The sequence below is a fragment of the Triticum urartu genome, chromosome 1, assembly GCF_003073215.2.
Source record: "Triticum urartu cultivar G1812 chromosome 1, Tu2.1, whole genome shotgun sequence".
Classification (NCBI taxonomy): domain Eukaryota; kingdom Viridiplantae; phylum Streptophyta; class Magnoliopsida; order Poales; family Poaceae; genus Triticum; species Triticum urartu.
Genome location: NC_053022.1, coordinates 489,911,237 through 489,923,775, shown reverse-complemented (window position 1 = coordinate 489,923,775; position 12,539 = coordinate 489,911,237). Strand labels below are relative to the sequence as shown.

General features: G+C 41.5%; 1 protein-coding gene and 1 long non-coding RNA gene across 11 annotated transcripts; one reads left to right on the top strand and one right to left on the bottom strand.

Annotated features, from left to right (window-relative positions):
- Positions 1 to 281: 281 nt before the first annotated feature.
- Positions 282 to 4,523, bottom strand: LOC125521443. Of its 10 annotated transcripts, none has more exons than XR_007289296.1 (7): positions 4,277 to 4,523; positions 3,971 to 4,125; positions 3,669 to 3,723; positions 3,043 to 3,117; positions 1,692 to 2,219; positions 813 to 1,096; positions 282 to 614 (listed from the first exon to the last, which is right to left on the bottom strand). It is a non-coding gene; the product is annotated as an uncharacterized LOC125521443 (long non-coding RNA). The 10 variants fall into 10 exon arrangements; XR_007289301.1 differs by having other exon boundaries at positions 1,692 to 2,202; XR_007289294.1 differs by lacking the exon at positions 3,669 to 3,723 and having other exon boundaries at positions 1,692 to 1,890; positions 1,984 to 2,219; positions 4,277 to 4,522.
- Positions 4,524 to 8,467: 3,944 nt separating this feature from the next.
- LOC125532953 lies at positions 8,468 to 11,564 on the top strand. Its single transcript, XM_048696793.1, has 7 exons — positions 8,468 to 8,702; positions 8,792 to 8,964; positions 9,291 to 9,408; positions 9,504 to 9,694; positions 10,773 to 11,291; positions 11,377 to 11,429; positions 11,531 to 11,564. Exons 1-7 carry the CDS (start codon positions 8,468 to 8,470, stop codon positions 11,562 to 11,564), a joined length of 1,323 nt encoding a protein of 440 aa, XP_048552750.1.
- The last annotated feature ends 975 nt before the right edge of the window (positions 11,565 to 12,539 follow it).

Below are 12,539 nucleotides of genomic sequence, written 5' to 3'. Positions count from 1 at the left end.
TCATACTTTTGGCTGTGGGTTTTTCCTTTCATTTTTGTCATTTTATTGAAAAAATGATTCTAGGAAAAAAATAAGGAAAGCTTCTAGGTTACGACAAATGGTGCACATAGAGTACGCTATTTGTCAGTGACTGAGAAGGTAGGAGTGATCTTTACAAGAGCTAACCCTTAACTTTTACTAGTGGTTGGGGCGCCCCTCGCGGCGCCTCCTGAGCGGAAACTCTGCGGTGACAGGTAGGTCACCGCACTTTTCAGATCTTTTTTATGCCCTGGACGCGCATGTGAATGCAAGCATTGCTCATGGAATTATAACAGAAATCCCTTGGTGCTGACCAGAGCCTGCCCTGGCGCACATGTGACAGGATCAATAGGTTGGAAAAATAAGATACAGCAGCAGCACACATTCATAAAATAGATCAAAGCTACAAGCACGCAAATATAGGAGGATCATACTCCCTCCGTTTCAAATGTCTAAAGGCCATGAAAAAGCTCTGCTGGGTCCTGGAGTGAGTAAGACGTGCTGCTCTCCTTGAGGCACTTGGCCACCAGGATCCTGTCGATACGGTCGTCGCCAATATACACCGGCAGGACGTCATCGCTTCAGTTGGGTATATACTGGAGAGGCACAACAACAGGCAGAATGTCATTGCCATAATTATTTACGACAGATTTTTACGACAGTGGTCTGAGACGCAAGTGAATACTCCCTCCGTTCCAAAATAGATGACCCAACTTTATTTATACTAAAGTTAGTACAAAGTTGAGTCATCTATTTTGGAACGGAGGGAGTATATATGAATGTTGCCTGCGTACCTAACGATTCATTCAGAAAATCCAGAGCCTTGCCCTTGTCCCATGTAATGTTTGTTCTTTGGTTATCAGCAAGAAACCCAACAACTCCATTCCAATTGGATATTACCGTTGATAGTATTAATATATCATCCTCTTCTCCTTGAAAACCATCAATAGACTTGACGCGCACATGAAAGCCATCACATGTGTTGTATTTTTTATCAAGTCTATCTTTAATAGCATCAAATTGAGACTATAGGAAGAGACCACACCGATGCTAAGCGCTTTGCCTGTACTTTTCCAACCTGCAGAAAATTTAAACTGCTAAGTCTATACTGATCTTTTGGGGTCAATTCTCCACAAGGCTAGCAAGAGAACTTTCTTTAGCAAACTGAAGTTGATTTTGTATCAGCTTACAATTAACACAACATTATTTTCAGCTCTGAAGGTAAAAACAAACACTATCAAAAAGTGAGTACATGTAGTGGCCAACAACTCTCATAGAGCTATGTTTCATCTTTCATGTCATCTACTTAATGTTCACAGTTTTGCAAATAAAAATGTAACATTATCTATTAAACAAGGAAGTAGATGACAGTGGACTTGCTGACAAATAGGGAACTGAATTTTCATAAACCCAGATTGACGGAATTAAAAAACACAAGGTATACAGAGGTAACAAACTGGATTGTTGAACATAAAGTATTGCGCGATCACTTTTTTTATCAACGAAGATTATGCAACATTAAAATACAAGAAAGGAGGACACTATAAGCTTCTAAAGATGCCATGTTATATCAGCGAAGTCGCTTAATATAAAAACAAATCAATAACTACCAAGGACATCGAGGCAGGATATACTAAGGATGCAAGAAAAGAGAGGGCTCAGCTTAGACATACATCTAAAGATGGTTTGGATGAGGTGCAGAACAACAGCAACTTCAACCATGTTTCGTCGACTGTTTCCTGTGCCCTCCTTGTCTTCCCTCCCATCCGTGACATTCATAAGAGTGTAGCTGCCATACAGGAGGCATGTATAATCCTTGTCATAGCTAGGAGACAGGATATTTGAACCATGTAAAATCTTCCTGTCATAAAACTGAGCATTTGGAAAGAGGCTAATACAAGGAATCATGCAATACTGTATATTCAGCAAATGTTTATCAAATTTCAGTCTATCTCGCTTTTGTACCTAGAGGACAAAGTCATGGCCGAGGCCGAGGGTGTGCATCTTCATTCCCTTCGCCAGGCCCTGCAGACGGAAGGGTTGGATCGAACAAACAACACACACGAATCAGCTGCGGTTGTAGTACGCCCACTAGTTGTCCTCACACATCCTCCTTTCTTCTCAGCCCCACGTTGCCGGCACCCAAATCCTTCCTATCCGCTCCCAGGTAGGAGAACAATGGCTCTGTAGGTTTGTAGGAGCTTCAGCAAGTGAATGAAACAATAAGAATTTTAAAAAATAGGCGTGCAAATTATAGTAGATAAAACAGAGCAACCCAACATTGTTGTATTTATGGATTTAGATCTGTCGGAGCACGGAGCAAGCATATAGAAAAAACAAGAACAGCAGCTGAGTTGTGTTGTTTGATACATGTGAATTATCGAATTTGATCATTTCATGGCACTGAAAATATTTAAAAAAATACCAGCTAGAGACCTGACTATAGAGAAATGAAGCTCACTTTGAAAGAATACTCATGCCTGATCATTGTAGAAAGAATAACAAAATACGAATACAGTGATAATAGCACTCATTTCATGTGATAAAAGGAAAAAAGAGAAGCTTCCCTGATTTTCATGGCTACATCACTAACTTTCAGGATTTGAACCTCAACCTGTTCTAGAAAGCCCACATCCCGGTTTCTATTACACGATTCGCAAATCCAAATACTTTCTTTGGTATGTATGCAGTACATTTTACAGATCACACGACTACTCCACAATCTAAAACAGAGAAACATCTCATAACTCATAAGTACAAAGTAGATGAACCAAGAACAACCTATATATCATTCCTGTGAGAAATAACTAAGCAGGGATTTATCGGAAGAAACGATAAATGACAGCTGATAAGAGTGCTGCCTTTCAATTTCTTTGGCAAATGCTTTCCAGAAAGAAATAAGAAAAGGCTATATTTATTGTGCCCTACATAGCTCAATTAACAGAATCAATATAGATCAAGTTCGTTTGGCTGTTTCATCCAAGTTTCAAACTAAATTAATTTAGACAACACAGAAGCTAATACCTGTGTATGAGTAGCAGCTCATATCTCTGAATGCTCTTGCAACGGCTAGCTGCCCATCAACTGATGGCACATCTTCTGCAAATGATACATGTTCGGAATTGAATTAAATTAATTGTACAAACATGGCAAGACTGGAGTTATGTCTATTACCACCAAGTAATAAAGTGCCATTACAATATTCTCCTATGAGCGATGTAGAAGGAATGATGATGTGGGGTAGAATATATAGTCATGACATATTAATTCAGATCAGACAAAAGAGGAAACATCAAAGAAAATCAAAGAGAGCTGTAATGTTCATTCCTTGCTGCTGTTTAAATAACCTGATAGAACTAATCAGTCTTTGTAATGGCTGTAACCAACAACTATTGCTATAGTAAATCAAGACTAATTTTTAACAGCCACTAATTTCCAGTATAGATTAACAATCTTAGTAATCCAAAGTAACATCACACAAACCCATATATGTGGAATAATATAGCAACCTATTGATCTGCTTATCCGCGTTCACCCTTCGTTCTGATTATATGTACTTACAACAACAGCTTAGTTGCTTCCACTAATCAAAGTGATTGATTAATGTAATGTTGGCACAAAAAATGCACTAAAGAGTTATCAAGTAATACATTGAGATTCGCTTCAACTGTTGACCTTCTCAACTTACTGACTTGCCTCATCATCCTATTATGCCAGACATAGTAGAGTTAGATAAAAAATTGATGCAAGGAGAGTGCAAAAGCTCTGGCACAAACACATATCAGTATATCACCGACCATCGGCTGCAGCTCGTCCATCAACTTTTGTTTATAATTTTTTAAGTTGTTTCACGGCAGGAGCAACCTTCATTTTCTTAATAGTACTAACTAACAAGGTGTAGAGACACATTAATCTGTTCAATCACCGGTTGGTAGAGAAAGTGTGAGCGCACCTGAGGGGGTGAAGATCCAGTCGATGGTGGCCGCGCCGGTGATTACAAACAGGAGATGGAAGATCGGCGCCCTTGCCCTCGCTCGGTAGCCGATCCCCATCGCTACCTCCTCGCAGCCTCCACGAACAACACGAGACTCCTCCGCCGGAAGCCGCCTGCCGATTTAGCTGGATCAATACGCCGCCATCGGCGAGGGTGCGTACGGCCTCCGTCCCAGCTGCCGCGCCGATCCGAGCCAGCGTGGGAGGAAAGGGAAAGGTGGGGAAGGGAGGGGGGAGGAGCTGGCGGACGGACGGACGGACGGACCTGCAGGGTGTGGGCCGGGAGCTGCCAGCCGTGCTTCCGCGCCATGGCGCCCTCTCCTCCGGTCGCCGGGTCGCCTCCCCGGCGGCGGCGGCAGGCCAGCTCCCCGCTGCTGTTGGGGTGGGCTGCGTGCTCTCCCGCTGGCGATGCTCATGCCGGCCGGTTACATGGGAGAGAGGCCGCGTGTGTGGGCTTCAAACCCGAGGGGTGTGGCGGCGGAGGCGGAAGGAGAGGGTTGGAAACGAGAAAGAATTTTCCTTAATTCAATTCTTTTTGGGGATTTCAAAAAATGATTGTGAATTTTAAGAAATGTCCAAAAACAATTATGAATTATGAAAAGACTAGATGATGCCCCGTGTGTTGCTGCTGCAACCTTGATAAAACATATGCGTAAACTGATGCTAGAAAAACTAAAACTATTGAAAAAAAAATAAAAAATGCTCTCAAGATATATTTTGAAAACAATAAAGTATATGAAGCATGAAACAAAATGTTGTATAAAAGGAGAAATATATTTAATTGAAGTCAAATGGGATGCCATGTTAACAAAAATGTATAACATGACCTACCTATATTTGCTCCAAACGTACAACATACAAATATATGTAGGTCATGCTACAAAAATGTATAACATGGCCTTTTATGCCCGCACAAAAAAAGTGAATCAAATTGATATGCATGCTTGATGAGGTGGCATGATTGCATTAATAGATTAGTGCACAAATTGTAGCTTACGACCACATGCATGACTTGATGATGTCGCATGGTTGCGTGAAGGGAAAAATAGATAGTGGGTTGCAACTGTTTAAGAATAGAGGATTCATGGATTTTAAAAAAGCATTCATCAATTTGAAAATTGTTCCTGAATTTCAAAAAAGATTCCAAACATCAAATTGTTCTCAGATTTTAGAAAATCATTCAAAATTTTGAAAATATCCTCAGATCTCAAATACTATTCATGAATATCCTACTACTGAGTGTAGTTACTCCCACTTTTGTTCCATACGTTCTAGATAGTATCTATCATATCGAAGAGTATGTACGCGTAGTAGTATATAAGAATGTTTAGGTAATATATATACTACTTTTTTGATAGCATGTACCATATTTTGTACATACTCATTTCACGTACAAATGTGTACGTATTTCACAAATAAAACTATGAGCTCACTTGCAATTTTTTCATATGACTCACTTTAGAGTATCTTAAATATAGTATATGAACATACTAAAAATAATAAAGTAGAGTATATACTACCACATGGTAGTATATGAGAAATAGGTGTAACTACACCCGGTAGTAGTATCTTAAATATAGTTCAAGAATTTGGAAATTGTCGCCAAATTAAAAAAAAATCAAACATTCTCAGATTTCTAAAATCGGTACGATCTTCTAAAAATACAAAATTTTGATATGTTCCAATTTTCTAAAATATAAGGATTTTGAAAAAAACATAAAATTTTAAATAGAATAAAAACAAGAAAAGGTAAAAAAATCAAACAGAAAATGAACAAACAGAAAATCCTAAAATAAATCATAAACTAAACAAAACAAGAAACCAGTTGAAGAAGGTTCTAGAACCTTTCCAAAACTGATTGGATCACGATAAATGTACCGACCAATTGTAGCAACGCCTTGTAGGACAGGGTGCGCCATTGGGTGGTATTCCTCGTGTAACACAAAGAATAGGATTTACATCGCCACCGCACCAACCGCCCACCGGATCTACGTCGCCTCGGTCACCTCCCGACCGGATCCGTTGTCGGCCGCCCACATTGCTTGCCCGTGTCGCCACTGCCCTCTGCTTCCTCCCGTGTCACCTTTCCCTGCACATCTGCATCAAGCGCTGGGGTGGAGCAACTTATAACTTATAATTTGGGGTGATTTATAAGTTGGATCCGTTTGACAAAATAAGTCACTTTTTTTCACTTTTCGACTTATAAGTTGGTGACTTATTTGAAATCAAACAGGGCCTAAAACAGGTCATCGACCGGTGAAGCATGAACCAGTTCTTGTTATGAATGGTGGAACTCCTTAATACCAAACAGACAAAGAGGTACATCTATCTATGAGGATACCATTCTTGCTATGAGACACATACCCAAACAATTTGCTGCAGAAATCATCATTCTTGGAAGCTGGAACAACCATCAATACGAGCATGGAGATATTATCTTAAACAAGACATGATTCTTCTCAAGCACGGGATAAAGAATAAGCATGCATACAATTTCTCACAGTGGATAGACAATAACTTATAAACTGATGATCTTTATGCCTAAAACAGGCACCTAGTAGTCTTTTTCTTGTTTCTTCAGACCCTCCTGGGGGTCTTTTTGTAAATTTGTATTATTATTATATTAATAGAAAAATACTGTAGAACTATTGTCCTGCGGTCAGGGTTTAAAAAAAAAGCGTGAACCGGTCCGGTCCATGTCAACCAGTCCAAGCCGCCTCCATCGTAATTCGATAGGCCTTTCGGCTCAAGGCGAGCCTCACCTCAACTATGTGTTGAACTTTTTGACCCATGTGCACTAACATTTTCTTGCGCCTTAGGGGAATGATAACAGAACACCGTCGTCGTGTGTTAAATGGGCTCAGCCCGTAGTCTCTCTTTTACTTTGCGCGATGGGTGATTTGTTCTAGGCAGTCCTCAGTTGTCTTTTTTTTTTGCGAATAAGGCAGTCCTCAGTTGTTGTTTGGCTCATTTTTAGTTTCATCATGTTGTTGTTTGGAATATCTCCATGCTTTTATTATTTTCAGAAAAAACAATTAAACATGCATAATTCATGTAAATTCAATCGTTGCTTAGATCGCAAAGAATTCTACATGAAATTTGGTTAGAAAAATGTCTAGATCATGATTATGTTGTTTGCATCCATCTTTGACCTGCTAACATGGTGTTTTCATTTAATTTTCATTAGTTCTTTAAATAACTTGCCTAATGTTCATTTAAGTACGAGTGGTGGGTCCTTGAGTCAGACCGCTTGTAGTTCGCCACGCCGAGGTTGCAGCATCTTCTCATGGTGGTTGCCCTCTCCTGCGAGCGGAGCGTGCAGATCGTCACCGACGGTGAGCCATCTGGTGGGAAAGGGCCGTGGCGAGTATATGCTGCCCTTGCCATAGCTGCATGTTGCGTGTTGTTGTGGCAGAGCACGAGCTATGTGTGTCTGCGGCAAGAAGAGGCCGCTCTCACCGGAGCTGCAAGCTGCGCGTGATTATTTTGCCATGGATTTGTGTCATTTGGAAAGAAGCACAAAAAAGAGGAAGATAGATTGTGTTTGGAACTTTGGGTAGAAAAATTGAGTGGAGGAGGACGTCCCGTGAAAAAGATAAGTTAAATGCCAGAGCAGTGCGTGGGCTATCAGCCGCGAGCCCACTGCGCGGGGCAATCGGCGCTGGCTTCGGCCGGTGGGCCGGTTGTTGAACCTTTCTATACATACCCTCCCAGAGCATTTATGTAGGGAATCGGCCAGCCATTATATTTTTCTTCTCGCTCGCACCGTGTATATTTGGATTGCTTACCATATGTGCCATGTAGTTGTTTACACCCAGTACATACTGCATGTGCAAGATTCAAGTGCCGCAGGTGTATCATGATTTTGGAAGCTTCTAGATGCTTTCCAGGCTGGTTTTCTTCTGTTTTCCTTCTATTGTTTCTTTTCTCTTCTTCTTTTGTGAATTCTCTGTCAAATTCATGATTTTTTAAATCAATGAAATTTTTTCAGTCTTTATTTTTAAAAATCATGAACTTTTTCAACTCAATGATTTAAAAAAACTAATACTTTTCAAATTCATGGACTTGTACTAATGCATGAACTTTTTTTTTGAATTCGTGAACTTTTTCAAACGGATGAGATTTTCTAAAAAAATTGTGAAGTTATTCAAATTAATGAACATTTATTCAAATTCCTAAAAAAAATCTAATGCATGCTTTTTTGAATTAGTGAACTTATTATTTATTCACGAATTTCTTCAAATTCAATTTTTGAAAAGTCAACGGTCAGTGGTCAAAGCCAAAGAGACGACCCCGAGCGAAACAACAACTATCGAGCGAGCTGAACTATCGAGCTGTCCCAGGTGCTTGATGGACAGGCCCAACAGACCAGGCGCGTGAGCGCCCGCTGGCCAAGTGGCGCATAAGGCGCTGTATAGGACCTCCCAAAAAACGAGTCTCACGCTCGAACGCTCCCATGACGTCCTCCGAACCCGATCCCCACGACGCCAACAGAACCCTCGCGTGGCGAATACCTCATCGGAGGACCTCCGGCCTGGATCGGTGGGAACCGAGGGGCTCCGCCCCGCCAATCCCGGCGGGGGCTTACGTCGACAGCGTCTGCGCGGACCTGCTCGACGTGGGATTGCCGTCGGACATGGGCCATGATCTGCTGGAGGAGGAGAAGACGGAGTCCTGCGTCAAGAATGGCGGTGAGTATATCGTTCGTTCTGTATGCTACTTGATCGATTTGCGCCAACTAGTCAAGATCACGTACCAATTACTAGTACTCACTGCGCAGATTCACATCCGTGTCCAATTGGGCGTGACGACGTCTGTCTAGACGACATGTTCCATGATATCTTCGGGGACTGGCCGCTCACGTGCGATCCAATTCTGTGGGATGACATCCGCTCAGAGAACAGCGACGATTACGTTGTCCCGGAGTCCGATGAATGCGATAGGTTCGCAGACGTGAGCTGGATACTATAGGTGGAACCAGAGGAGCACAAGACCGTTCGATCCACGTATGATCCGACGGTTGTGAGCCAGGCGGATGCATTGGTTGGATCAGCCGGTTGGAGGGAAGCTTTTTCCAGTTTGTTTTCCCACTACTACCAAAATTATAACAACATAAACTCATTAGCAGTACAGTTAATTGACTGCACGTCGACGCTACAAATTCTTCAGGGAGAAACATTCCCAGGCAGCAAGCAAAGAAAATAGACAACGCATGGCTAAGGAGCATCGCGGAACAGAACGAAAAATACGACGCGCGGTACCAGGAGATTCTGCGCTAGAACGAGGATGCCGATCTCCCTCCTGTTCCACTAGATGTGTTCCCTGAGGCAACAGGTTTATGCGTGGAAAGGGGTTCCTGCTACCACATTGAATACATGACCCATGACACTTCCACCAGTAAGGCTGAGTCCAAGTTTGTATTTATCTCAACTTATCCACACTTGATGTATGTATTTCGTTTACCAACTTACTCTTGTTCTCTACATTTGCAGCTAATTCGGATCTCGGATATAGCGGACCGGAACTGATGCTACAGATATTTTCTCTGCGTTTATCAAGCTTCTCTGCATCCTATTCTTGCCCCATCAGTGTGTATGGAGTATTCGCTGTTCGGGATGTACTGGAGCCTCTGCGGAACCATGTCTTCAACCGTTCCAGAGATGATCCTGTCACTGTTGACCAGGTAATTAAGGCTTATTTGTTTCAAAATGGAACAATTATGTTCCAGGCTCTTAGTGCCTATTTGGCTTGCAGTAATTCTAAAAACACGGGAATATGAAGAACATACCATCGATATGTCATAGTATATTGAATCGAAAACAAAGAATCTGTAAACAAAGAATCTGTAATAGAAGCTGTTTGGTTACGCCACATGAAAAACACAGGAATTTTTCATAAGGTTGGAGTCAATGTAAATTTTCCTATATACCCTGCGCAAGCGAGAGCTACATGCACCGGGCTGCCCTTTTCATTGCATGCAAAATAGGCCATAGGAAAAGTCCCTATGATTACTCCCACAAACCAAAAATGCTACATAGGAAAAAGTTCATAAGGACTGGAATCCTTCAAAATTTTCTATGAAATTCCTATGAACCAAGCAGGCTCGTGTGCATGCTAGGATCCATTAAAAGTTTTCTCTATGGTCAGGTCCATGCATTCAGTCCTGTGTTTTCAAGGGTCACCCCATTATATTCATATATGTTGTTAGGCATTCCTAGATCAGATGGACATGCTATTAGGTCCTCAAAAATTTATCTGACTGTAGCATTAACAAAATACAAAGTTTACTTTTATCAGTATGCAAGCATAATGCATTTTTTCCGCTTCTTTTTGTAAGGAATATATTTTACGAGTAGTATGCAAAGGCTATACGTCCAATAGTGTGGTAGGGGAAGATGATTTGGTTTCCCTAGTGTTAATATCTCAGGAATAAGAGAGATAGTAATAGATGCGAATCTCAGGAATAAGATAGTAATATATGTGAATCTCAGGAATAAGAGAGGTAGTGATATATGTGATATTTACCTGTAAGTATATTTCAAAGCCGTTGGCAAGATAACCTACGATAAAAGGGAGTGATGATGCAGTTAAAGCTCGTCATGAGCATGCCTTGCATTTTGAATATATTTCAAACAGAATTCTTTTTTATGTAAACATGAGCTTTCATGTTTTGTTGAGTTTATTCCGTTGATACATATACCAATTTACTTACTTGAAAGTTGATTTTGCCCGTTGAGTTGTGACACTTTGTTAAATTGCAGGATCCTTTTACCTTGCCACTCTGTAGCCCTTGTCGAGGAATGTACATACCATATGACCAAGTATTGCTAGAAGTTGATCTCTGGATAAAAAAGGAAGGGGATGGGTCAGCCGACCAAAAATTACTTTCCAAATACCTTGAGCTCGATGTCCGAACAGAAGGCGACGGGTTTATATATGGTTGTATCCCTGGGGACACTGTCAGCTTGGAAATAGACTGTGCGTACCTCACAAAGAGTGTTGAGGCAGTGATCGAGGTCTCTGCAGAGGTTAGCCGTCCTTGCCATGTGAGATTCGTCGCTTTCAGCAGTGGCTATGACAATGAGATTGTGCTCTTCAACGGAAAATTCACTGGGGAGAAGGTTTTCAAGCACGTTGTTGCTGTGAAGGCAGAGAGAGAACTGAAGGTTCAGTTAGAGGTGGAGGAATCAGTTTTCCAGTGGACTTTTCAGGGTGGAAATGCCGGACCTCTTAGCTCCCCCGATGACTCGACGTTGAAGTATGGCCAGTTTGATGTGGGGGTGTGTTTTTATCCATCGACGGGCTAAGTCAAACGTACCATAATCGGCTGAAAACAAGTGATGTGCTCTAATGTTTGTGTTTTAGGAGTTGAATTTAAGTAGCTGTTGGATTTCCTTTTGTGCCCTTGTGACAAAGAGGTCTGAAGTTTGGGTTTTAGCTTTTGTTTATGATCCAGATATGTTAAAACTGTAGCAGAAGTCTGAGATATGCATGACTCTGGCGTGGTCCTGAACTCCAGATATGTTAAGCTGAGGGAGATGTTTAAGGTCTGACTCGTGTGTTAAACTGCGAGGAGCCTGAAAATGTTGTATATCCTGTGTTGCTTGCCATTATTATTTTTCGAATCCTGCTATTTTCCCTTTAGTTCCGGTGCATCATCTCGTGATCATTCTGAAGTCAAGTCCACATCGAGCACAGCCAAAGCCGTACCTGATCATCCATCCATGACACCGCTTCCTTTGTGTCTTATGGCGCTCATCAGCCATCACCACTCTTCAGGTGGGAACCAAACCTCTGGAGACGAAGGCAACTATTCAAGATCAGTGATTTATGGTGTGGTTGTGTACCTCTCTGGTCGATCTATGGACGGCGATGAATTGAGGAAATGTGAGGACTTTTTATTGCGGGGAAGAGGACATCTGAGGACTTGAATCTTATCTCTGATGATGTCTGTGAGTAGTCTTCTTTTTTGGAAAAAAAATCACGTTTTTCTTCTTATTTTTGTTTATACTTCCAAATATTCAAAATAATTATGTTACAATAAACACATAGCGTAAAACATTTCCAAAAAAATGTTAACCAAAGATTTAAATATGTTAAATGTGTATAAAGCAAATGTTAGATATAGCCAAAAATAAGTATAGAAAACAGTGAAACAAAGAGAAAACAAAAAAACCGATGAAATAAGAAAGAAGGAAACAGAACTAAAGAAAAAATATCTCAAAAATGTAGAAAAATGGGATTTCAAAGAAAACCGAAAAAAATCCATGAGTAAGCAAAGAAACCGCAAATCATGGCCCACATCCTCCGAACCCGATCCCCACGACGCCAACAGAACCCTCGCGTGGCGAATACCTCGTCGGAGGACCTCCGGCTTGGATCGGTGGAAATCAAGGGGCTCCCGGCGAGGCCTACCTCGACAGCGTCTGTGCAAACCTGTCCGACTTGAGATTGCCGTCGGACATGGGCCATGATCTGCGGGAGGAGGAGAAGATGGAGACCTGTGTCAAGAACGGCGGTGAGTATAT

What these genes read in the sequence shown, in the direction of transcription:
- LOC125532953 (XM_048696793.1), top strand. Translation starts at nt 8,468, where the DNA reads ATGACGTCCTCCGAACCCGATCCCCACGACGCCAACAGAACCCTCGCG. An exon ending in GACCCATGACACTTCCACCA is followed by an intron (nt 9,409 to 9,503) that starts GTAAGGCTGAGT and finishes CTACATTTGCAG; the next exon opens with CTAATTCGGATCTCGGATAT. An exon ending in ATCCTGTCACTGTTGACCAG is followed by an intron (nt 9,695 to 10,772) that starts GTAATTAAGGCT and finishes GTTAAATTGCAG; the next exon opens with GATCCTTTTACCTTGCCACT.